The sequence below is a fragment of the Amborella trichopoda genome, chromosome 5, assembly GCF_054954075.1.
Source record: "Amborella trichopoda isolate Santa Cruz 75 chromosome 5, AtrichopodaSantaCruz75HAP2 v2.0, whole genome shotgun sequence".
NCBI classification, from domain to species: Eukaryota; Viridiplantae; Streptophyta; class Magnoliopsida; order Amborellales; family Amborellaceae; genus Amborella; species Amborella trichopoda.
This window is the reverse complement of record NC_142340.1, coordinates 38166396-38191645: the sequence shown is the minus strand read 5'-3', so window position 1 is coordinate 38191645 and position 25250 is coordinate 38166396. Positions and strand designations below refer to the sequence as shown.

The 25250-nt window shown below is 33.6% G+C and overlaps 1 protein-coding gene across 1 annotated transcript; it reads left to right on the top strand.

Annotated features, from left to right (window-relative positions):
• The first annotated feature begins 3112 nt into the window (after positions 1 to 3112).
• On the top strand, positions 3113 to 21574 carry LOC148782080 (putative polygalacturonase At3g15720). The gene is made up of 7 exons (XM_088866279.1): positions 3113 to 3304; positions 4050 to 4184; positions 9625 to 9832; positions 10688 to 10769; positions 13729 to 13837; positions 18137 to 18253; positions 21196 to 21574. The coding sequence occupies exons 1-7, from the start codon at positions 3200 to 3202 to the stop codon at positions 21427 to 21429; spliced, it is 990 nt and encodes a 329-aa protein (XP_088722405.1). The 5' UTR covers positions 3113 to 3199; the 3' UTR covers positions 21430 to 21574.
• Positions 21575 to 25250: the final 3676 nt, after the last annotated feature.

Below are 25250 nucleotides of genomic sequence, written 5' to 3'. Positions count from 1 at the left end.
TCTTGGATTTGGATTATGATGAGTAGGTGTAATCATTTCCCAGGGCGGGTCTAACTTCTTCATTTTCAAAATTTTTTAAGAAATTTTTATAAATGAGGGAAAGTTTTTAAAACAAACAACGATGCCAGATTACGATCTTGACCAGAATAATTAAATACTTTGAAATGACAGCTAAATATCGAAAGCATCCAAACCAAAAGTGCGCCTATTTTTGGAGTTGGAAAATTTAAAAATTCTCCCAAAATTAAGAAATGGAAACTGAGAAATTAGGAACTAAGAAAATTGAAATTAAGAAAATAAAAAAAGAATAAATTTTAGAAATTGCGAAATTAAGAAGTGAAAATTAAAATAACATTTTGAAAATTGGGAGGTTTTTGAAACGATTTGGTTAGAAGCTTAAGCTCATGCTATCCAAAATTTGAATCCTCGGCACAAATATTTGAAAACATTTGGATGCTTCAGTATTTTGCTTTAAACCTGATTCAGTTAATTGATATTCCATGAGCCAAGTTAACCATGGATGAGAGTTTGGGGCGAGGAATCACTGGGCACTCCATTGTCGTTAGATCCAATTTTTTATGCCAAAAGCCAAGGAAATTTTCCTCGGGGTTTTTGATCAAATCATGTCTTACTTAGATAAAGCAAGAAACTGCCCTTGGTTTTCAGGATCTTTTCGATGCCCAATTTTGTTTCGCCCACAACCTCACTTTGAAGCTCAGACGGTCGGGATCCTTCTGGTTTACTTGGTGCGATCCATCCCATGACTTGTTAGATATCTCTATTTTGCTTGACTATGACTCAATTTTGTTTGACTATATAGACATACTATAATTTTCCTACACCAAATATATCTCTTCTATCTATTCACGAGTTGCCTTTGGAAACATTGTAAATGTTTTGTTCTTTGTTTCCACTCATTCCTTAACAATAAATGTTACTTTTGGAAACTTTATCCTAAGGAATCAAATTCAAATCCATGGATGATAAATTTTTTAACTTCTTTTTTTTTTTCTTAATGAGCAACTCATTAATGCAATTTTTATTTATGTAGTTTTTTGAACAATTTAGGAATAGAAACTGCATTGCATGGGCAGGCAGAACTGATAATCTGTATGTAATCTACATACATAAGAAGTTCACCCTTGCTAAACTAATAGACTTGCTAAACTAATAGAACCTCTCTCTCTCTCTCTCTCTCTACATCTCTCTCTCTCTCTCTCTCTCTCTCTACATCTTTTAAAAATTCTCCCTCTTTTCGAAATGTTCCTTTTAATTTCTTGATTTCAATATCTTAATTTTTAATATCGTAATTTTAATATCTTAATTTTTAATATCTAAATTTTTTATTTCTTAAATTTAATTTCCTAAATTTAATTTCTTAATTTCAATTTATAAATTTTAATTTCTTCATTTCAAATTCTTAGTTATCTATTTCTTAATTTTAATTTCTCAATTTCTTTGATGCAAGAGATGCTGATCCAAGACTTTCACTCTCAGGAACTTCCCATAGGAGAAGGAGAAATAGGCTTCGAATTTCTATTGGAATATTACACAAATATATATAAAATAACTCAATTTTGTTTGACTATATGGACATACTATAACCTCCCCACACGAAATATATCTCTTCTATCTATTAACTTCCCATAGGAGAAGGAGAAATAGGCCTCGAATTTCTACTAGAATATTACACAAAAATATATAAAATAACTCAATTTTGTTCGACTATATATGGACATACTATAATTTCCCTACACGAAATATATCTCTTCTATCTATTCACGAGTTGCCTTTGGAAACCTTGTAAACATTTTCATATTTAATTGCATTCTTTCCTTAACAATAAACGTCACTTTTGGAAACTTTATGCTAAAGAATCAATTTCAAATCTGTGGATAAGCAATTTTTAAGTTCTTTTTTTTTTCTCAATTAGCAGCTCATTAATGCAATTTTGCATTGTATGGTATAATCATGCTTATATAAATTTATGCGGACAAACTTAGATAAGAAGTTCACACACTTGCTGAACAAATAGAACTACTCGGTCTCTCACTTTCTCTCTCTCTCTCTGTTTTCATATGGGACAAATTGCAAAAAGTAGAATAAAGGTAAGAGCAAATGTATCCATTTCTTTGTTTTTTCTTTTTTTTTTGGGTAATTCAGTGGGGATAACGAGCCCCTACCTGTTGTTTTTTTTAAATTGTTCGTGATCTTTTAATGCATTAGGTTAGAATGGAAGCCTAGACCTTAACTTGAAATACAAGTGGTGCTATCACCACGACCGCATCCTCATTCTCTCTCTTTCCTTTCCTTCTTTTCAATAATCTTCCTCTTTTCAAAATGTTGCTTTTAATTTCTTAATTTTAATTTCTTGCTTTCAATTTCTTAATTTTTAATGTCGTAATTTTAATATCTTAATTTTAATTTCTTAATTTCAATTTATAAATTTTAATTTCTTCATTTCAATTTTTTAGTTATCTATTTCTTAATTTTAATTGCTCAATTTCTTTGATGCAATAGATGTTGTTCCAAGACTTTCACTCTCAGGAACTTCCCATAGGAGAAGGAGAAATAGGCTTCGAATTTCCACTGGAATATTACACTGCTACCACTATACACTACTGTTTATTGTATTTATTTTTTATTGGGCAAGCTAAGATTTCTGTATCCTTGTAAAGTGTTAGCGTTATGAAGCACAAAAATTTATAAAATAACTCAATTTTGTTTGGCTATATGGACATACTATAATTTCCCTACACGAAATAAATCTCATCTATCTATTCACGAGTTGCCTTTGGAAACCTTGTTAATATTTTCATCTTTGATTGCACTCTTTCCTTAACAATAAATGTTACTTTTGGAAACTTTATCCTTATGAATCAAATTCAAATTCGTAGATAATCAATTTTTAAATTCTTTTTCTTTTCTCTATGAGCAACTTATTAATGTTATTTTTCTTTATGAATTTTTCAAACAATTAAAGAATAGAAACTGCATTGTATGGGCGGGCCGATCTGATATTGTAACATAATTATAATTTTTTTAGTCTCCCCGGATTGTTTTATTCTTATATTTGGTTAAAAGTATTTTTTTTTAGTCTTTCTTATTCCACTGGCTACTGTTAAACCTCCATATACTTATGCTTGATTAGTTTATTCAATAGCTGTTCTTTCAGGTTATTTTTGTATTTGTGCAATTGATGGGGTGTACCACAATGGTATCGCCCGAAAATACGCCCATTTCCAGCGATTTCAATGTTTTGAGTTACGGAGCCATTGGTGATGGAGAAACAGACGATTCTGAGGTATCTTTGGGACTCTAAAAACTTTTTTTTTCCCCTGTATCTTATGATCATGCCCTGTGAAATTTTCTGTAGGCCTCAGGACTATTGAAAAAGAGATTGTATACTATAAGACCATTTATTTTTAACAGTTCACAATTACCATCAGCCTTTAGATTTAAAATTTGGAGGCTAAGCACAATCATAGAATTCGAGAGAAATTTTCTTAAACATTATGGTCCTTACATGCCATTAGCTTCCATTGCAATGAAGGGGTCGAGTTGAAGCAGGATCCACTATGAGGTCATTGTGTAAAAAAAGTGTATATTGTGTATCGGGTTAATATAAAAAATATATATTACAATGTATAATATCTATATTAACCTGATACATAATATACACTTTCCCTTCACAGTCATTTCCTATTCGAGTGATTCCCATTATCTCCTGGCCACCGTCCATTGTCCAAGCGGATGATGTTTTTTGTCCATGATCACAACAACATAATTCATGTATGGTATACAGTTCTCTGTGGGGCATTCACCATCCCTTTCCGGGGACAGATGGTGGAGATTTACCGCAATTGCGTTTGCCAACTATACTCGATCTCTGCCATTCGTTTAGTTATCTGAAAAAATGGACTATTCAGTACTGTACTCCATGCTCCACTGGATTATGCATACTTTTCCCTATTGATGCCTAATTATTTGATAATTTCAATATCCATCTTTTCAATTGTTGATAGAATGTTTTGTATTATTACTTGCAGGCTTTTCTAAAGACATGGAATGAGGCATGCAAGTTTAGTAGCCCTTCTAAAATGATCATCCCTGTGGGAAGGACCTTCTTACTTTATCCTGTCACCTTTAGTGGCCCTTGCAAGTCTCCCCTCACAACTGTATCGGTACAACACATACACATAGAGAGAGAGCAATGCGTAGTTTTGTGATTTAATGTATTGTAGATAGAAGTGAACTAGGGCAGAGAGTTAGGTTTTCGTTATGTGTAGCAGTTTTCAGGGTGCCGGACCAGTGTAAGGTCGGGTCCCCGATAGCTACAACAATTTTTAAATGTTTAGTGGAAAAATTTATATAAGGTGTCAACCTTATATGGTACAAGTAGGGTGCAACTAAAAACCCACTAGAAAAGGTTGTTCCTATGCTGGAACACCCTCAAATCGATCATCTTGACCTCGAGATTCATAGACATGAAAAAATAGTGATTTCTAATACTAAAAATAGTTCATCTTCTAACATATTATTTGGATTGTCTGTTTTCAATATTTTCAAGTGTTTGTAGATCTGCTAGTTCATCACCGTTTCTGAAACTTTAAATTTCATAACGGGGGAAAACAATAAATTTTTATTTCATTGCAAAGCTTTGCAGCACCAAAACTACGTTTTCAGCATAGTTTTGAGGTACACCTTACTTCAATAATATAAGATTGACATTTTATACAAGGAAAAAGCTTATATAGAGCCGAGGCTCCAACTAAAGATTTCCAGTATTGAAACCGCATTTCTCGACACTATTTGTAGGTGCGCTTTATTTTGATTGTTTAGAGCTTCAGCTCTATACAAACCACACCATTTATACAAACCTCACCTTTTTTTAAAATATATAAACAATTATTTAATAATATATAAAATAATATTTTTGTTAATTTTAATTTCTCGACCAGAGTCTTGGTCTAGTCCAAGTCCAGGTCCAGGTCCAGGTCCAAATCACTTGGACCCGACATGGGTCAAGCTCAAGTTCCAGTCGGGCAAGACCTAGTCGGGTCCGGGTCTAGATCCCGACCTGATGTCATCCCTAGTTTGAGTGAGAGACAGGTTTGGATTTTTTTTGTTTTTGGGAGAGAGTTTTGGAGACAGGAGAAAGATGAATTAACACCTTGTCCCTTGTTGAATACTCTTACTAGATCATGGGCAACATAGTGGCTCCACCCTCCATTTTGCCATGGAAGAAGAGCGGAAAGATGGGACGTTGGCTGCACATCAGAAGGGTCTCCGGCCTCCACATATATGGCCACGACTACGCTACCATCCACGGAAGCGGACACACATGGTGGCCTCACATGTGTGGCGAAAACCATTCACCTGTAACCACTTTATTTCTATAATTGGCTTTTATTTTCTCGTTTTGTTCTTTATTACAGTTTTTCCACTTATTTGAATTTAGCAACGTTGAACGGAACATATTTTTTATTTGAGTGATTTATGTGTGGACTTTAAAATTTTACGTAAAACACAAAAGGTTCCACTTATATGCAAAAACACAAAAAAGGTCGATCAACTTGCATTTTTTATTTTTTTCCGAAATTGTCCATCGGTCAACTCGTATTTTGAATTTTTTTAGTTTTTTCATTAGCAGAGCAGCTCCTTAAATTTGGGACACTGTCCTAATAAGGAAAAAAACGAAAACAAATTAAAATTCAAGTTGATCGAGTGACAATTTCGAAAAAAAGAAGATGATTCATCAACCTTTCTTTGTAATTCTTGCCTATAATTTGAACATTTTTTATTTTACCCAAAATTTTAAAAAACCTACGTAAATCACTCTTTTTATTTTTTGTTATGAAGATGGGAGTACAAACCCAATTACCTTTGAATCACCCTATGTTATTGGAGTCAAAAGAGTAGTCGTTTTGAACTACCCCACATATAAATTTGTTACAAATATGGAGTAGTTCGAAAGTTCCTATCTTTTGTACAAATCCCTATTTGAAAATTTCTTACAAGTATAGAGTGGTTTGATATTGCGACTTTCGCACCACTCTGTATTTGAAATTTTTTTTAATTTTTTATTTTTTGAAGTTATTGAGCAGTTTGAGCTTGCGAGTTCAGAGTTCAGACTGCTCCGAAAAATATATATATGTATGTAGCTATTCAAATTTATGGTGGGTTTGATGTTCGCAATTTGAAGGGCTTGAATAAGAAAGTCAAACGGAAGACCAAAGTGTTAAATTATCTATGATAATGTATTAATACTGAAAATTATTTCGGTATGTAAATTTTTTCTTTTACGCTCTCATGTGTGATAATACCTTAACTAATTATCCTCCTAGTGCTTTTTTATGTAACTTTTTCTTTTTTTACTTACATTAGCTAATTGTGATCCAAGTGCCTATTTTTTCTTTCTTTGCAGGGTTGTATCAAAATGGGACCAACGGTTAGTGATTATTCTCTTTTTCCTTTTTTTATGATTTGTTTTCTTTGATTGTCATAGTACACTTGGATTTAGTGAATTTACCTGTAAGTAAGCATTAAATAATACAAATTAGGCAAGAAATGCTTCCAAATATGCATGTTAAAATGCTCATAAAATTACATCCAACAATATCCCATACTATTCGGGAACATATTTAGTCCTAACCAATAATGCATCCAGATCCATGACCCAAATCGGACTATTTGTACTTTTTTCTCCCTTGTAAACCTTCAATGAGCGGGATTTTATTTGCTTGAGTGGCACTGTGATATGCACATACAAATGGCCTATATTTTTATGCACAAATACATCTTTTTTTTTAAAAATTATTATCATTATCGAAACTTTTTTCCAACTAATTGGGATTGACTATTTGTTTCAAAATCTAATAAGATAATGAACCACCCAAATGCAAAAATAATAATGTATTTTGATGGTTCGAAAATATCACTTTGAACCATCCAAAGCACAAAAACACCATGTCTTTGTAATGTTCAAACAAAACAAAAAAAATCATGTCTTTGTGTTGATGAAAAAAAAAAAAAGCTCTAGGGCGGCTCAAAGTCCAGCTTTTAACCTACGTAGATGCATCAAGTTTTATATATTTTGGGTGGTTCAAATTTCTTCAAATTCATGTTCGACTTTCGAACCACTAAAGTTCATTTGTTTTTTTTTTTTGCAGCTCAAAATTTAAACTTTTAGACTAAAAGTCATCGTCATCATCATCATTACCTTTTTTCAATTATTTGGGGTCAGCTATAATAATCCTACTCCACTAGTCTTCTCTATTAAATACCACCTCAGTGAGGCCATAAGTCTGCATATCTTTTCAGACAACTTCCAACCACATTCTTTTGGGCCTACCCCTTGCTCTTTTCAATTTTTCCACTTGAATTAACTCGCACTTCAAACATGTGCTAAACTATGCCAGTACCACACATGGCCAGCCTATCGAAGTCCTACTCTCTCTCATCTTATCACCGATTGTTACCACCCTTAAATTTTTCTGAATGGATTCATTTCGAATTGGTCTTGCCATTAATCCATTTCGACATCCTCATCTCTGCTACACTCATTCTCTAGGTATACTATTTTTTATATGCCCAACATTCTACCCCATAGAGCAAAGGTAGTCACATAGTTATCTTATAAAACTTGCCCTTCTGCTTAGTAAGTATGCGGCAATCACATAAGGACTAAAAGTAAATATAGAAAATATAGAGTAAATATAGAAAATAAAAAAAGTATTCACTCAAAATATAGACCATGCGGTAATGACACGTCTTGACTCCATCCCATATATCAATTCATTTAGTTTTTAAGGAAAAAGTTTATATAAGGTTGCAAGCTTCAAATGTAGAATTACATATGTGTCTCCAAAATCCATCGGAAAAGATTATTTTAATGTTGAAAGACCCTCTAATTAATCATCTCAATATTGAGATTAATAAATATGAAAAAAAAAAAAAAAAAGATTTTAAGTTTCAAAATTAGTGCATATTATACCACATTATCTAGACCGTCCATTTCCAAGCTTTTCATATGTTTATAGATCCACTTGATTTTAGCCAATTTTGGAGTTTAAAATTTTATAATTAGATATGAAAATATATTTTCAGATAATTCTAATAACTTTTTACACCAAAATTATATGTTATGATAAAATTTGGTGGTGCACCTTAATTGGATTGTTTAAAGTTGCAACCCTATAGAAACCACACCCTATATGTAATCCGTGGAATAGGTGCGACAAGTTCCGAGTCAGATGAGCCGAATTGGTGATTCACGATATTTAAAAAATTATTGAACTGAAAAAATTCTAGGGAGGAAAAGGTAGCAAGAAAAATGGTAATTCAAATCAAGAATAAAAAAAATTTTAAAAGTACTTTTTAGGGATATTTACTTTATCATTATAATAAAATGACAAAAAAAATAAACCGTTAATGACTGGAAGGACCGATCCCCATATTTTTTTATTTTTTTGCGTAGTTTACTACAATCCGATTTTACAAACATCTTACGCCTTTTTGCTTTGTCTTCCTGACTCGTCTGCTCCTCGACCCTCTCTCTGTCCCCCTTTCAAAACCCTGCGCGATAAACCTTAATGTGATTGCTTGACTTCTGACAATGCTGCTATAATGAACTACTCTCTCTCTTACATGTTTGATGGCGTAATTTTTATTTGCATTCCGATTAGAACCTAATGCAAACTTGTTATTATGAATCTCAAAAAATAAAAAAATAAAAATAAAATAAATAATAATTATAATTATAATAATTATTATAATAATTATAATAACAATAATTACGTTTTGTTTGGAAGTTAATGTTACACGTTTGTTCATTTCTATCTTTCGACCCATATCATAGATTATGGGTCACAACAAAGGTAAACTGTTTAAGTTAGTTCATCGTAGACAATAATTCACACCCATGAGATGGGTCCAAACTTACCCTTAATGATCAAAACAAAGGACATGAGAGTTTTCCTTCTCAAAATTTGCATCTTATGTTCATATCCTTTTTTTAGTTTTTAATATTTCTCTAAAATATCCCCGCTTGGGACCTCGAACTGATGTCTTTGGATAGAGGGATTATTTTTTTTATTAAAATTAGTATTTTTAATTTTAAAAATTTATTTATTTATTCATATTCACGATCTCCATTTTAGAGATTACATGTTTTTAAAAATTAAGTCTTAAAATCCATCTCAAAAATATATTTATTAAGGCATGCGGTTTGTATAGAGCCTAGGCTCTAATCAATCAAATTAGAGTCTACCTTCAAATAGTATCCAAAAATGTGGTTTCAATACTGAAAATATTTGTGATAGCCTTACAATATATTTTAATTTTAATTTATAAAGTTTAAAAGCTTCAAAAATAGTGGATCTATGAAAACTTGAAAATCTTAAATATTGACGGTCCAAAAGCGTTACAAAATACAATATTTCTAAAACAAAAAATTCATTTTTCTCTTATGTCCATATCGAGATGATTAATTTGAATATATTTGAGTATCAAAATAACCTCATCTACTGAAATTTTTTAGATAAGCTCTAATTTGATTGTTTGGAGCCTCAGCTATATATAAACTTTTTCCTTTATTAAGATAATTATAGTTTTATTGATCAGGTACTGTCCTTGTTTTCGATTGAACACCTTTTAATTACGGGGTTGAGCATAATGAATAGCCCACAAGTGCACCTGGCAATGTATTTATGCAAATTTGTGGATATCAAGGGGATGAAACTTGACACACCAGGAGATACCGCAAACACAGATGGCATCAAGATCAGTCACTCACAACATGTAACCATTCGACAATCTGTGATTGGCGTTGGTAAGCCCCCCCTCTCTCTCTCTCTCTCTCTCTCTCTGTTTGTGTGTTTCATAACGGTGCAGGACTGAACCGAACCCGGCCAATGGTCGCTCCAAGTAACCTTTACCCGACACTAACTGGGCAGGTCACGGCCGAATTTGAAAGGGTTAGAAAAATGAAAACAAATATAAAAAAAATCCCAAGAAATATAAACAGTATGTATGAAGTATGATTAAACAAAAGACATCTAAATAAAATCAAAAAAAGTTGTGAAACATGGTTTTGAAAAATCAATTTGTGCTCAAGGGTATTTTAAAAGTAATCCTAAAAAGAACAAAAAATATATGTAAAAAGAAGTATTTTTTAACAAAATACTTCCCATTTGATTCTAAAACAATAGCAAACATTAAAAAACGTACTTTAAACAAACATTTATTTTTTAAAAACATTTTATAATTTCTTTTTTGAAGTTCCTTGTTTGACTTCCCTAACCGGTGATGCCCAGTTGCTGGATCCTGGAAAATCGGCTGGGTCCAGGTTCCCCGCTGGTTTTAAAAATATTGCTTCACACAATCTCTCTATACATAGTATTCCTCAGCTTTGGGCTGGGGTCTTGACTGGTTAGGGTATTGACCATTGAAAGACTATGCCCCAAGTTCGAAAACTACTCCAAAAATAATCAATTCAATTGGATTTTTTTAAAAATTTTTTTATATTCGTGTATGTGTGAAATTCAGTGGAGAAGATATGCCTCTACCCATTTTTTTATATAAATTATAAATAATTCATCTGGACCTACCAGCTGAACAGTGCTAAAGAACATCAATATGAAATCATGAATAAAAAATATATAGTATGCTAATTGTTCTTTTCCAGGGGATGACTGCATTGCCATGTTGACTGGTACGTCTGATGTGAACATCTCTACAACCACATGTGGACCAGGTCATGGAATAAGGTAGCACCTCCAAAATCCAAAGAAAATTGGTGTTTCGACACTATAAAACCCTCCAATTGATCATCTTTAGCTTATGATGTATAGATATCAAAAACGAGGAGGAGAAAATTTTACGTACAAACTAAAAAGTATATTTTGTTTGACAGTATGGTCCCTATTTTCAGTCATATTATGCTCAGGTCCTAAAATTTCAAAAGTACAAACATAAAAATGACCAATATTTTTTGAAATTTCGTATTTTAGTTTGCAGGTTGTACTAGAATATTATGTTCAAATCACCGTTTCTTTCTTTTTTTTATCGTTAGTGATAATGAGAAATTACAAAGTAAGTAACAAAAGAAAAGAAAAAGAGAAAAAAAAAAAAAGAGGGGGAAAAGAAGAGCAAAGAAGGAGAGAAAATAAGAAAAAAAAAAGAAAAAGCTAAAAAGATCCTAGCTTAACAAGAGCATCAACAGAAAATCACCCCATCTTTTGGGTGGTTCAAAAATCGTACCTTTTGATTGCCCCATGAATAAAAAAATTCCAAAGTATGACCGGGTTGTAAGTGCGACCTTCGAACTACTCCCCATACATGGAAAATCTTTTCGAGTATGGGGCAGTTCGAAGTTGCTACTTCAAGCCTCTCACTCGAATATTAAAAAAGCCAGCAGTAAGAGGTTCGAAACTCGTATCTTTAGATCACCATACTGCTGGCTCGAAATTCGTATCTTTGAGTTACCATTTATTTTCTTTGTTTTGGGTATGGGCAATGACTTTGGTACCAGCACATCCCTCTTGTCTTTAAATTTGAGTAAGTTGTTCCAAAAGTACAACTTTTGGACCACTTCATATTTCAAAATATATGAAGTGGTGCAAAGGTGGCATTTTCAACTGCTCCGCAATTGGAAATTTTATGCATGGGGCATTTTTAAGGTACGGCATCTAAACTACCCCATACATAAAACGATCCCAATATAGTACCTTTGTGCCACCCTATTACAAAAGTTTTGAAAAATTGGTTGATTATAAGATAATACCACTATAACCGGGGGTGAAATAAGTATTAAAAAAGATAAAAATTTAGGACTTGAGCCTAATATGATAGGACCATCAATTTTGAATATTTTCAAGTATTTATAAATTTACTCAATCAGTTTTATTTTTGGAGCTTTGAATTTTATAACTAGAGTTGGAAACGAACTTTTAGGCAATTGAAAAGTTTCTAGCACTATAAACCATTGTTCACAAAGTCGACTCGGCCAAGGTACTCAGGCCCTAGCCGAGGCGATTTACTCAGATAGGTTCTAGTAACTCACTCAAGTCCAGCTCCTTTTTTTTAAAGAAACTAAGATAAAAATATGGTCATATATAGTGGACGCTTACTTTTTATTATCAAACCAACTATGGGTATGTTGGTTATTGCTTTTGCAATTAATCGACCTCTTAACTAGAAGTTATGGGACCCACTCTTTGTAAAAATCTACCTTTTTTTTAAGGGAAAGTTTCTATGCTTCTCCTACAACATAAAACTTATATACTTCTCCTTATCCAACTCTCCATTATGAATTGAGGGGTAAGACTGCCCCAATCACAATTTAATTTTTTTTTATAAACTATTTTGACACCAAAATTTGGACATCCAATCCTCTATTAAACTCGCACTAGCGAAAAATATAAAAAAAATATTTCAATAAAATAAAATGACCAAAATACTACTTAAATTTTCAAGGGGTAATTTGGTCATTATATTTTATTGAAAAATTATTTTTAACATTTTATATAGGTGCGCCCCGATGAGAATTTCATATTCATATAATTTGTATAAAAAAAAAAAAACTAAAAATAAAATACTTTGAGACATCAGATCTAAGATCAAAAGGTGAGTGGCTCTCTTGATCAAAATTGGATGGCTGGACAGTAGGGGAATCATAGATCTCCTATACTGTAGGGGGAGCATAAAAATCTTTCCCCTTTTTTAAAACGCCAAAAAGCCAAAAAATTGCCTTTGAAGCCCAACATGTTCAACAATACGTGTACGTAACAACAAAAAAGGCACTCTTAAATTATTTATTTTAATTTGGAGGTTTTAATATAGTTAAACAAAACAACAATGGGTGTACAACCTGGCCCATAAGACGAGTCCGAGTTATCTCAGACGAGTTTCTTTTAAAACTCCAAAAAACCTTTTTTTTTAAAATCCAAAAAAAAGGATGTTTTAAAAGTTGTGTTAAAAAAGTGCTACCAACAAGATTGTAACCCCGACAGTTTGGCACTTTAAGTTATTTGATTCAATGTGAAGGTTTTAATATAGTTAAACTATCAGAGTTGTCACACCCCAAGTTTTATAACACTAAATTCCTGAGATGTGACTGATTACTCTAAAGGAACAAAACAAATTCTAAATTTTTATTATATTTTATTTCTAATAATTTACAGTGTCTAAAATTCCTAATAACAGATACAAATAATAATTTTATTAAAATCAAACTATTTTTCAGGAGAATGAGGTCACTAACACATAGAATTTATGATATAAAAAATATATAGCAATAAACAGTATTAAAATTTTATTCAAGGTGCTATAAACGGAATATCACAATTTTACTAAAAGCGGAAATATCAATTTTCAAATAATTGTTTTAAGCAGTTTTTTCATGTAGCTCGGTGGGGATGGGGTACCCTACCCATAGTAAAAACATAACTCAAGATGTCATGTTATGACGACCACCTTACTGCCTAGCCTCAAGCCGATGTGAAATAGCGTATGATTTATTTATTTATTTATTGCTTTTGAATTGTTTTTTGAGCTGCCACATGCCTTAATTCCTATGAATAGTAATAACTAAAAAATGAAAAAAAATTATTTTTTCCTCATTGAAGTGCTAATGTAAATGAATTGTACATGTACACATTTGGCATAGCATTTTAAAAAGTTAATAATTTAATGAAATAGGATATTGTTGTGCAATTTTCTCAACAGCATTGGAAGTCTAGGGAAAGGTGCTCCTGAAGATATTGTAGAAGACGTACGAGTTACTAACATCTCCTTTATTGGCAGTACCAATGGAGCTCGAATAAAGACATGGCAGGTATTTTAGGGTTCAATTTCTTTCGAAATTTTTAGGCATGCTACAAAGTACGCTATGACTGACAGTTATCTGTAAGAAGTTCTAAGAACTATAAAAGAGAAAATTTTTGAAACGGCCTTAGATGGGATGTTTTTCTCCTGATGCTTCCTTTTTGAAAAGTCTCTCTCATTTATTATCTTAAAATATGTTTTTTTTTGCCTTGACCGCCACAAAGACTTTTAACTTCATTTATATAATAAAATATTATTATCAATAATTCCTACAAAAATTAAACTAAACATTCATATTTTTCTTTATTTTCGTTTTTTTCCTCTCTCTAAGCTTACTTTCCATTCCTATTCATCTCTTTCTTTTGTCTCTTAAATGGATTTGTTGATTTTTCTATCTAAAATTCTCTCTCCAAAAGAAAGAATGGAGATGTTGGTTTATCTCTCTTTCCCATATTTTCTCTCTCTTAGTGGTCCCAAATCCATTTCGTCTCTAGAGAGAGACTAACACATTTACATTTTTAGGAAGAGATATGAATGTGAGACCAACACATTTCTATTTTCAGTAAGAGATAATGAATGTGAATTGGAATGGGAGGCTTAGAGAGAAAAAAAAAATCAAATGAAGAGAGATATCAATATGAATGTTTATTTTGATTTTGTTAATAATCATTAGTAGGGATGTTTTTATAATAAATAAAGTTAAAAATGTACTTTGTAGGAGTTGGTAAGGAAAAAAAAAAGTATTTTAAGGTAATAGGTTTGAAAGACTCTTCAAGGGTAGCCATTATAAAAAAACCTCCAACCCATGGGGTCTTTAGTAACTTTACGAATTTAGTCTTCGTTGTATTCCCCATTGAGGGAGGGGCATCTAATGGAATTTGTCCTAATCAACTTGGTTAATCTCGAAAGTGGAAAAGGGTGACTTCTTAACCATCATCCCACATATAGAATCTCACGTTATTGTTTTTGTTATAGAAAGATATTCCAATTATCTCTTTTTAAATGTGAGAAAATGTGACTTATTCATCATGGCACACATACAATCTCATGTTATGGTTTTTGTTATAGAAAGATATTTCTCTTATCTCTTTCTAAATGTGTGAAAAGGTGACCTTTTAACCATCATCCCACGCAAGATTGAAAGGCATTCTTCTTATCTCTTTTTAAAAAGGAGAAAGCTGGATCATCTTTTAGAAGGTTATGGGATACACTTCTATATATGATTGTTATCATCCCACACATAAGATTGAAAGTCATTCCTCTTATCTCTTTTTAAAAAGGAGAAAGATGGTTTGTAAATACCAAGTGTAGGTAGTTGGTGCTTGTATACTGAAGCTTCGCTTGGGTTGCTTGCGTACTACCTGCGAAGCAGGTTGGGCAACGGCTTGGCTACCTGCTACGCAGGTTGCAAGCTGATCTGCAAGTGCTTTGTTGGTCCGAAGCTTAGCTTCGGCAACAACAACAAAAGGGCCAACCTACGGTAGCTACCGCGTACGCGGTTAGCTGTGCTTGTAGCCCCCTTTTACCCACCGGCGTATCAGGTAGCAGCGCAACCGCTTTAGCTAAAGCAAAGGCTACTTTCTGCTTGTGCTGCTACAGTGTACTCGATACATCTTTTAGGAGGTTATGGGATACACTTCTATATATGATTGTTATCCAATTGGCTCATGTACAGAAGGGAATCACCTAAAGGGCTTTGTAAGATCTATTGGTTCGTTTTAACCAAAGTCTTTTGTGTTATTTTTGGGTATGCATCTCTTGGGCCATTTTTTGGGCGGACTCTTCTTAGTGTATTAGAGATACATGAAACCTTCTTTTAGAAAGAAGAAGAAGAAAAAGAGAGATAAAGTACATCTCTCTTGGGTCATTTTTTGGACGGACTCTTCTTGGTGTATTAGAAATACAGCAAACCTTCTTTTGAAGAGAAGAAGAAGTAAAAAAGAGATAAAGTTATCATTCTCTTAGAGAGAGATGTATTAGAGATACAGGAAGCCTTCTTTTGAAAATAGAAGAAGAAAAAGAGAGATAAAGTTGTCATTCTCTTATAGAGAAGAACAAGAGATAGAGAGAAGAACAAAGAGAGTTAGTCAATGATCTTTTTCCTAAGCATTTTTAGTAGAGAGAGAAAAGAGAGAAATGACAAAAAAGGAGAGAATATTTTCTTTTAGAGATAAAAAACCCCTAAAAAGAAAAGAAATATATGAAAGAGAAAATGTCCGAGAAGAAAAACCTAAACAGAAGTTTCTAGAAGAAATAAGTGATCCCAAAAAAAATTGTTTTTTAAAAGATTATTGTAACCCAATATTTAGAAGGACTTATACTTGAGTCACTCGTTGCATTTTTCAAAAACTTACCGGATTTGTAACTACTGTTATGGCAGCAACTATTTAATATTATAACATAAAAACTGATATGTCGGATATGGAAACTACTTTTGTGAGAAAACTTGTGCTATGAAACATCAATATCTTAGTTCAAAATGATCCCCGTTATGGTTTTTTTAGTTTGTTAGGGCATTTTACAAAAACATGGGCAAGGAATTTCTCAAATGGTGGCCAGAGAAAACCAAACATCACGCGGACCTTGTAATGGGAAATTTCTGTAGGCATATATGGGCATGGAAGATAGTGACCCACACGTATGTGTGCAAGGTGTTGGTCAGGTTAGTGATTTAGTTTCCGACCAAAGCCTTCTCTTTGGTGGCCGAACCTCTTAATCAACCTCTAGCCATCGTATAAATTAACACTGTGTATGTTGTTTGCGGAAATGTTGTCCGAATCGCTCAAAGTCTTTTTCGATTTGGTGAGAAAAAAAAAATAATTTAATGTTTCGGCCAATTTGAGAAAAACTTCGGCATTTTTATTAATTTAATATAAATAAATTAGATGTTTATATATAAAATATAAAATTAAAAAAAAAAACTTCAAGATTAAGTACCGTGATGTAAGAAAAGTATCCTAGGGCATTGGACTCTCTTTTGATATGTTAATTCATCCATCAAATTAAAAATTTCCGAGCCTTGAAAGTAAATCACTCTAAAATTACATCAAGTTATTAAATGTTCCATAAAAAGAAGACAGAGGTAGTGTAAGATATTGACATGGCCAGCGGCTGCCATGAAAAGGGAAGCATATATTTAAGGAGAGAGAAGCATGGATAGAAAAAGGAACTGACGAATTTCATGAGGGAGTTTTTTGGAGGTTTGAGATATTATAATGCCTAAAAAATTGGTGCATACTAAGGGGAGAGAAGCTTTGATATGACCGTGAGCTCTTTCTCTTTCCCTTTGTCTCATTGATAAGTGTAAAGCATGTAAATCTACTAGCATTTCTTAATTAACAAAGTACACTCTTTACTTTAATAGGAGTATATAATATAATAAAAATTAAAGAGTGTATTCAAGTAAGGAGTGTATTTTTTTAATTAAAAAATAGTGTGGTTTGTATAAATTTTCAAGCTTCAACAATCAAAGTACCATGCACCTCCAAACTTTGTAATGCAATTTAGTGTCGAAAATTATGAAAGAATCTATTTTTATCTCTAATTATAAAAGTTTAAACTAAAAAAATAGTTCAAATAAAGCATATCTTTTAATACATGGAACTCTTGAAAATAGATAGTCCCGATAGTTTGTTCCAAGATGTACTATTTTTAGTACTTGAAATCTTTCTTTTTTCTCTATATCTATACATCTTGATATCTCAATTTCATATTTTCCAACATTAAAACAACCCTTTTTTTTTTTTTGAGAGGATTTTAGAGGTACACCATAATTCTACATTTTAAGGAGTCAACCTAATATAAACTTTTCCTTAATATGATACTTTTCTTTATTGATCATCCTTTAACGTTTAAATTATTGAACATAGAGGAAACGGACAAAGACCACTCCTCCGGGAGCATATTGTTCATCTACCCCCGTTGCACTTTGGGAACCACACAATAGGTGGTCAGTTGAATTTTTAGGTTTGTGGCATTTTGAAAAGTTTTGAGTGTGTCTATTCAATCTTGAGGCATTAGGTTTTTCTAGTATATGCATAGTTTTCAAAAAACTTTTGCTGAGATTATTCGATGATTGTAGATATTACGTTCTCATAATTTGATATCTAAAAAATATCCCAAGTATGTGTTTTGCCCAAGGAAGAAAATTGACAGTATAAATCCCAAGGGAGTGAGAAATTTTTTGACGTAATTAGTTGTTGAGATGTTTGATATATTGCTCTCGCTTTAATCTTTGCTTGTATTTTCACTATTTTTTGTGCTCATAATGAGTTGTAGTTGACCTGATAAATAACGCTTTGTTTGCAAGGGAGGGGCTGGTCTTGTGAGGAACATTTTGTTCGAAAATCTAACTTTCACTGATGTTGCCAATCCAATCATCATCAACCAGTATTATTGCAATGGTCACAGAGGCTGCAAAAATCAAGTACTCTCTCTCTCTCTCTTTCTTTTGGGTAACTCAGTGGGGAAAAGGCCCCTACATGTTTTTCATTAATAAATTTTTTTTAAAAAAACACTTATTATTTTATAACTCTATAATAGGGTAATTGTACCAAATGATGAAAAGAAGAGAAATAAAATCAGGTGGTCGAAATATTGGAGCTCAAGGGATAATCTCAGTGAAAAATTTCTGAATTACTAGAGCTTAGGGAATGACCACACCACCGGGATAATGGATCTCGGTTTCTGCCGACGCCATGTGATTTGGAAATTAACATTGATTTGTCTCTGATAAGTTGGTGAAGGAAGAACCCAAGACTGAGGTGATCCTTCCATGTAATCAAAGACTTTCCACCCAACGAACTCTCCCAAATCCTCATGTACTCTACCATTATAGGAATCCCATATAGACTACCTTGATAACTAGGGATCTTTCAAAATATTCAGGAGCTGGCCATCCCCAATAATCCATTATAATTTATCCTTTAGATGAGATAAGCCCAATAGAATCCCCTTCCAAGCATAGGAACTCCACAATTTCAATTTGACCTCCCATATAGAATTATTCTTGAAATATTTGTGATTGAAAAACCGAGCTAAGAGAGATGAAAGATCTGGCAAGATTCTCCTAGCCACCTTCATCATTCCTGCAATATTAAAATCTACAATATTGTGTATCCTGAGCCCACCCTCTTCCTGAGGTACACAAACTATCTTCCATTTAACAAGGTGAACCTCTTCTTTTTCTACCGCACCGGCTTATAGAAACTTCCTTTGCAACCTTTTAATCATATTGCAAATTCGTTTTGGTAGAATAGAAGATAAAATCTAGAAGATAGAATATGCGCTCAATACTGATTTCAAAAGCTGTAATCGGCCTTCATAAGATAAGCAAAGAGCTTGTCATGTACCAATATTGCCAATAACCTTGCCCACCAAATTGTGGCAATGTATGTGCTTTAAATGACCATGGAACAAAGGCAGACCCAAATATCTAACTGGTAAATAGCCCTCTCCAAAGTCCAACTCCTTCAAAATTTGTGAAGCCAGCATTTCGCTTTTTGTAGTATTAAGCTTCTTATCAGTAACAAGTTCAAATGTTGAAAGAATCTATTTCATAGCATTGGTAGAGATAATGGATACTTTGCAAATTATTAAAACGTCATCAGCATAAAATAAGGAGAAACCCCATGTTCACATCTTGACAGAAAGCCCTAGGAATCATCCCTTGTCCCAAACCATAATCAATGTGTCTACTTAAAAAATCCATGATCAATAAAAACTGATATGGAGATAGGGATTCCCCTTGCCTTAAACCTTTTTTCCCTTGAAAGAAACCTTTCGGAGAACCATTTCTTGGTGCAAAATAAGAGGTAGTGGAAAGACAAAATCGAACCCCAGAATTAAAGGTTTCTGAAAATCCTAATGCTTGCAGCCTAGCCAAAATAAAACTCCAAGAAACCCTATCGTACGCACTACTCAAATGAAGCTATAGGCACATTTTAGGCCTAATTGCATTCTTATAGCAAAGAGAAATGAGCTCATTTGCCACAAGAATGTTATCGTTAATAAGTCAACCTTTCACAAAGGCAGCTTGTCTAGGGTCCATTTGATCATCAAGCACCACCCATAAACAATTAACAATAAGTTTACTAATGATTTTTGTATAGAACATTACATAAACCAATATGGCAGAAATCTTTCATAACCTTAGGTGAGTCCACTTTAGTAATTAAACCCATTCTCCTTATCACAATATGCATCAAGAGGAATTACATACAGACACCATTTTTGCTCATTTATTACCGTATGAGTATATTTTTGGCAAAAATTAAGATGAGTAAATGATGGGCTTTTCTTATAGTTAGAAAGGATCGAGTAATAGAGCAACAAACTTGATCAAAATAAATAGAATAGACAATAAATATACTATTTTATTTCTCGTACTATGAAGCTTGATACCAACGACATGGGGACGAAGAATCCCCACTCCCTTACTTTAAATGCACCCTCTGCCAAGTACCTAAAAAGATGTTTTGAAGACGAAAAAAAGCAAGAAAACTATAGCTTAGGCTTAAAAATATAGAGGAATCTCAGGAAATTCAAGGGAATGGATTAGAGGCTCAACGGAGATGGAGCCATCCTTGGCCACTGAGACGAGCAGAGAGTCGTCGTCTCAGACAAAAAGAGGGAGGGAACAACTCCAATCAACTTGAAGAGATTACCCCCTTCTCTCAGTCTCCGCACAGAGGGAGCTCGTGTGCTTTTGGATGTTGCATTGTTCGGTAATGAAAATACTGGACTAGCCATAGTATTCTCTAGTTTTCATGTTTTTGTTGCTGGGTGTGTTCGTCGTAATTTTTTGCAAAAAAAATCACTCAGTTGGTAATAAAGCTAGGAAAGAATTGTAATTTTCTCATGCATAGATAAGTAAAAATCTCTCTCTCTAACATGCAAAAGCTTCCTCTCTCTTTAATGCAAGAATCAAGTAAATAAATAGTCCTTCTGATGTCGGACCAACCCAAAATAAGGCAACACCCCCATGATGGAGACATCTGACATTTGGGATATCAAACTCAACTTTAGGGCTGTCTGATGTTCAGACCAACCACCAAAAGGCCTCTAACTTCTCATACAACCCTACAAGTGAAAAAGATTAAAAATATAATAATAATAATAATAATAACAACAACAACAACAATTGTTATTGTTATTGTTATTATTTAAAAAAATTTAGAAAAAACCTGTTGGGCAAAACTGTGAAAAAATAAAAAGAAAGTAGGACCTCCATATGAATTTTACTAAACTATTGACCGTATAGTAATACTATAAATATTTTTCGATTTATAAGTAAATTCCCCCTCCAACGACCCATCATTCACCCCATTATTCTACTTTCTCACCCAATTTCTCACTTGGATTGTGCAGACTTCATCCATCAAGATAAGCAAAATCAAGTATGTTAACCTGCATGGAACATCAAGTAGAGATGTGGCTATAACCCTAGCATGCTGCTCGGTGGCTTGCCATGATATAGTCTTGAACGATGTCAACCTCACTATCGCTAATCCCAAACCTGGCGAAACTGCAACTTCTTACTGCCTTAATGTCCATGGATTAGCCCAAGGTGTGGTGAACCCTCCTGTTCCATGCCTCTCCTGAAAAGTTCTCTTCGGAGGAGAAGCCTCACAAGCAGTGAGATGGTGATTCTGCATTGATTGATCACCCATTCTAATTGTTTTCCATTTCTCTTATCTATATATGTTGTCTTCTCCTGTAAAGTTGTCCTCCTCTCATCAATAAAGAAAAAAAATTCTTCTGCCTGTGATTTTATGGCATGCATGTAAATTGCACCAACATACAATATTTTAAGAGAAATTTACATACGGACTGGGTTTTTTACTTTTTACCAAGTTTGTTCGGGTTCGATGTTTGAAACAACATAGCACCTTATTTACCCATTCGAAAACTTGCTCTCTTCTTTTTCCCCTTCTCTCTTATGTCTCACCGGCTCTTGATCCCCTCTCTCTCCCTGGTTGAATCTCGCTCTCTCTCTCCTATCTGGGGCTTCTCTCTCTCTTATCTAGGGCCTCTCTCTCGCAGCCCTACTCCCATTTCCTGGAGATCTCTCTCTCTCTTAGATTTGTGATGTTTTTGGGGGAAAAAGATTTGTGGGTTATTTTTATTTAGTATCTCTCCCTCTCTAAAACTAATTAGAAATGGAAAATCTTCAGGCCTCGGATGTGCCATTTACTACTAATACAGGGGACACTGGACGAGAGAATCAAGCAGCGTATCAACGGAGAGAACCGCTACCTTGATGGCAAAACTTTCTATTCTGGCCCCATGCTCAGCCACATCGTCATAAAATCGTGGGCTTCTCTCTCTAGACTTGGGCTTATTCTTGTGGATTTGGATTAAAGTAAAAATTTGAAGGAACCCTTCTGATTTTGTGTGGTTTGCTTTATGTACGCGTTACCCAAGGTAACACAGGTTTACACTGAGGAGAGCGCCAAGTTTATTTATGGGTATGGTGCTGGTCACAATAATCAAGCTTAAAGATGGTGTTTAAGAGAAAGAGAGAGGGGAGAAGGTCGAGGGGGTAAATGAAGCGATCCGCCGATGGACAAACTTCGCAAAAAAATAAAAAATCATGTATTCATCCTTCTAATTAATAATGAGCTATTTTTGGGTCATACTGTAATATCAGTAAAATACCCAGCCTATATGTAAATTTCCCATATTTTAAAGACCTAATGAAACAGACACAAGTTAGTATTGAAAACTATGCAATCGAAACCAAACTTTGATGGGTAATGAGATAGACTTTAATAAACAATAAACTAGAGAAAAATGCTAGTTTATGAAAATATTTATAAGAGATGAACTATTCAACAAGTTGCCTATTTGTATATATTCCAATTCAAGACTATCTTTAATGGGTATATGAAATATGGGATTGCATGTTCTTTTGAACTTTTGAGCTCGGTCAATAGAATAAATACAACAACCCAATTTCACATCAAATGGTCAAAAGTTAATTGTGGCCACCGTATAACAAAAGTAAATGGTGTCATTGTCTATATTTCCTTGAAATATGGGTAAAGTGCTAAATTGTTCATCTCTTAAGAATAATTTTAATAAATTTTTCATAATAAATAATAAAGAAAATTACATACAGACCATATTGGGGAGGGTCTATTATCATTTGTTGTCCAATATGCCCAATATTACGAAACACCACCTCCCACCCTCGCGGCCATTTTTTTCCCCAAAGTTGTCCCCTGATAGGGGGGCTTTTCTTTCTCTCTCTCTCCTCCCCCGTCTCTCTCTATCACCACGAGATTCTTAGCTTTTCTAAAATAGATTATACTCAAGCATGTGATTTTTTCCTCTCATGAGTGTGGATTTCATGTTAGTTTCTTATCTTTCCTATGGAGTTTTGGCTCTTCAATGGCTCTTCCCTCTCTACCAGTCAGGTTTTTCAATAAAACCAACTCAACAAATCTATATAAGCTCACAAGATTCCGTAAACACCAAATCCATCTTGGCCATAGCCATCATAAGTGTATGGGCCACACCGTCTTGCTAGAGAGCTTCGATTTGGTCGATTAGTGGTTGTTTGCCATCTTTCCGAGGCCTCTCAGATCTCCACATTCACTTTAGACCTCTCATGGTCTGTGCATGTGGTCTAGGCTATGGCTTCATCCAATTGATCCCCCTCAATATGGGTTTCTCACTCTAGATGAATCCTATGTGGCATTTTTCTTCTGCAAACTTTGAACTCTCTTTCTTCTTTGATTTAAGAGTTTGCCTTCCTTTCTTTCTCTCTATGTGAAAACTGACCTGGTTTCTCTTCAATCATGGCTACCACTTTAATGGAAGGCATCCAAAATTTGCAGAAGGTATTTGGAACTTTAGAAACTGAGAAAAACTTCATCCCGAGTTGCCCTAATCTATGGAGGAAGGTCGACAATCATTTCTCCTCGTTGGAACGAAACCTGAACCTGAAATCCCAAACCCTAGACTCGGAGCTTCAAACCCTAGAAACCACAACCAAAGAAACTCTATATTCACTGGATTAGTGTTCACAAGATCGAACCCGAACGATTAACCAGATATGGGTTTGGAAGCGGTTTAACCGGCCCATTCAACCGCTCTAACCGGGCAAGTCCCGAGTAGTCAAAAAAAGTATTGAAAAAAAATATAAAAAAAAATCTACTAAAATATGAAAAGCATATAAAGAATGATTAAAACAAACACATTCAAATGAAGTTGAAAATTAATGAAAAAAAATGGATTTTAGCCCATTTTATATTTTCCAAGAGCTATTTTAAAATTTTCTAAAAAAGATCGGAAAGTATAAAAGTGAGTATTAATGACCAACACAATTTTTAATCTTTACCATAATATAAAGAATATTTAAAAATTCATTACAAATCAAATTCCTTATTGTTGAGAATTTATATACATGTTTTTTATTTTTAAAAAAAAAATACCATTTGATCATTCTAACCGCCCAAAACCAGAACCAGCCGGTTTCTATCTAACCAGGAGGTTAGCGGTTAGATCAGGCGATTTTGCGAACAATGCACTGGATGGAAGAGAAAGCTCTCTAAGAATCTGGCGGTTTTAGAGAGAGAGAAGGGGGAGGAGAGAGAGAGACACACATAGAGAGTTCAGCCACTAACCAAGGGAGAGAGAAATAAAAGCTCCTTGTCTGGTGTTTTTATTGCCGGACATAGGGCAACTTAAGGGGAAAACAAAGGCGGCGGGGATATTGGACACCAAATGGTAGTAGACCCTCCCTAATATGGTATGTACGTAATTTGCTCAAATTATATAGGTCCCAAAGGTAGTCTTGGTAGTGCCATTCGCTTAGTTGCATGTGTTCAAGGCAGTGTTCGCAAAATCGAACCGGAACGGTTAACCGAATATGGAGCTGGGAGCGATTTGAACTGGAACCGGACTGAACAGTCAAGCAGATTTTTTTAAAAAAAATGGGTTCCAAACTTCCAAAAAATAAAATAGAAATACTTAGATTAAGTGTATAATATCTTATTACATATATTTATCTTACAAAAAAAAATTGAAACAACTTTTTATAAATTAATAGTTGAATACTATGGTCCTGTACAAGAAAATATCTCAGGATATTTTTTGAAGATATTTTTGTCATGTGACATTTTCTTCCAAGAATTAACATATTCATCCCAACTCTTGCATTGAAAACTTTCTATTTTTTTGTACAAAAATCACCCACATTAGGAATAAAAATTTATGCACATTTTTGCAAATAACAAAAGTAACTTGATACTATTAAATCAAATAAAAATGCCAACTAATTAAGACCAGAAATGGAAAGGACCTCTTCCATATAATTAGATAAAGCATAATTCATACAATACTTTTTCAAAGAAGTTAAATAAGGCATACTCCACAAGAAGTACATCACATGATATGCAACAAAACGAAAAATCAAT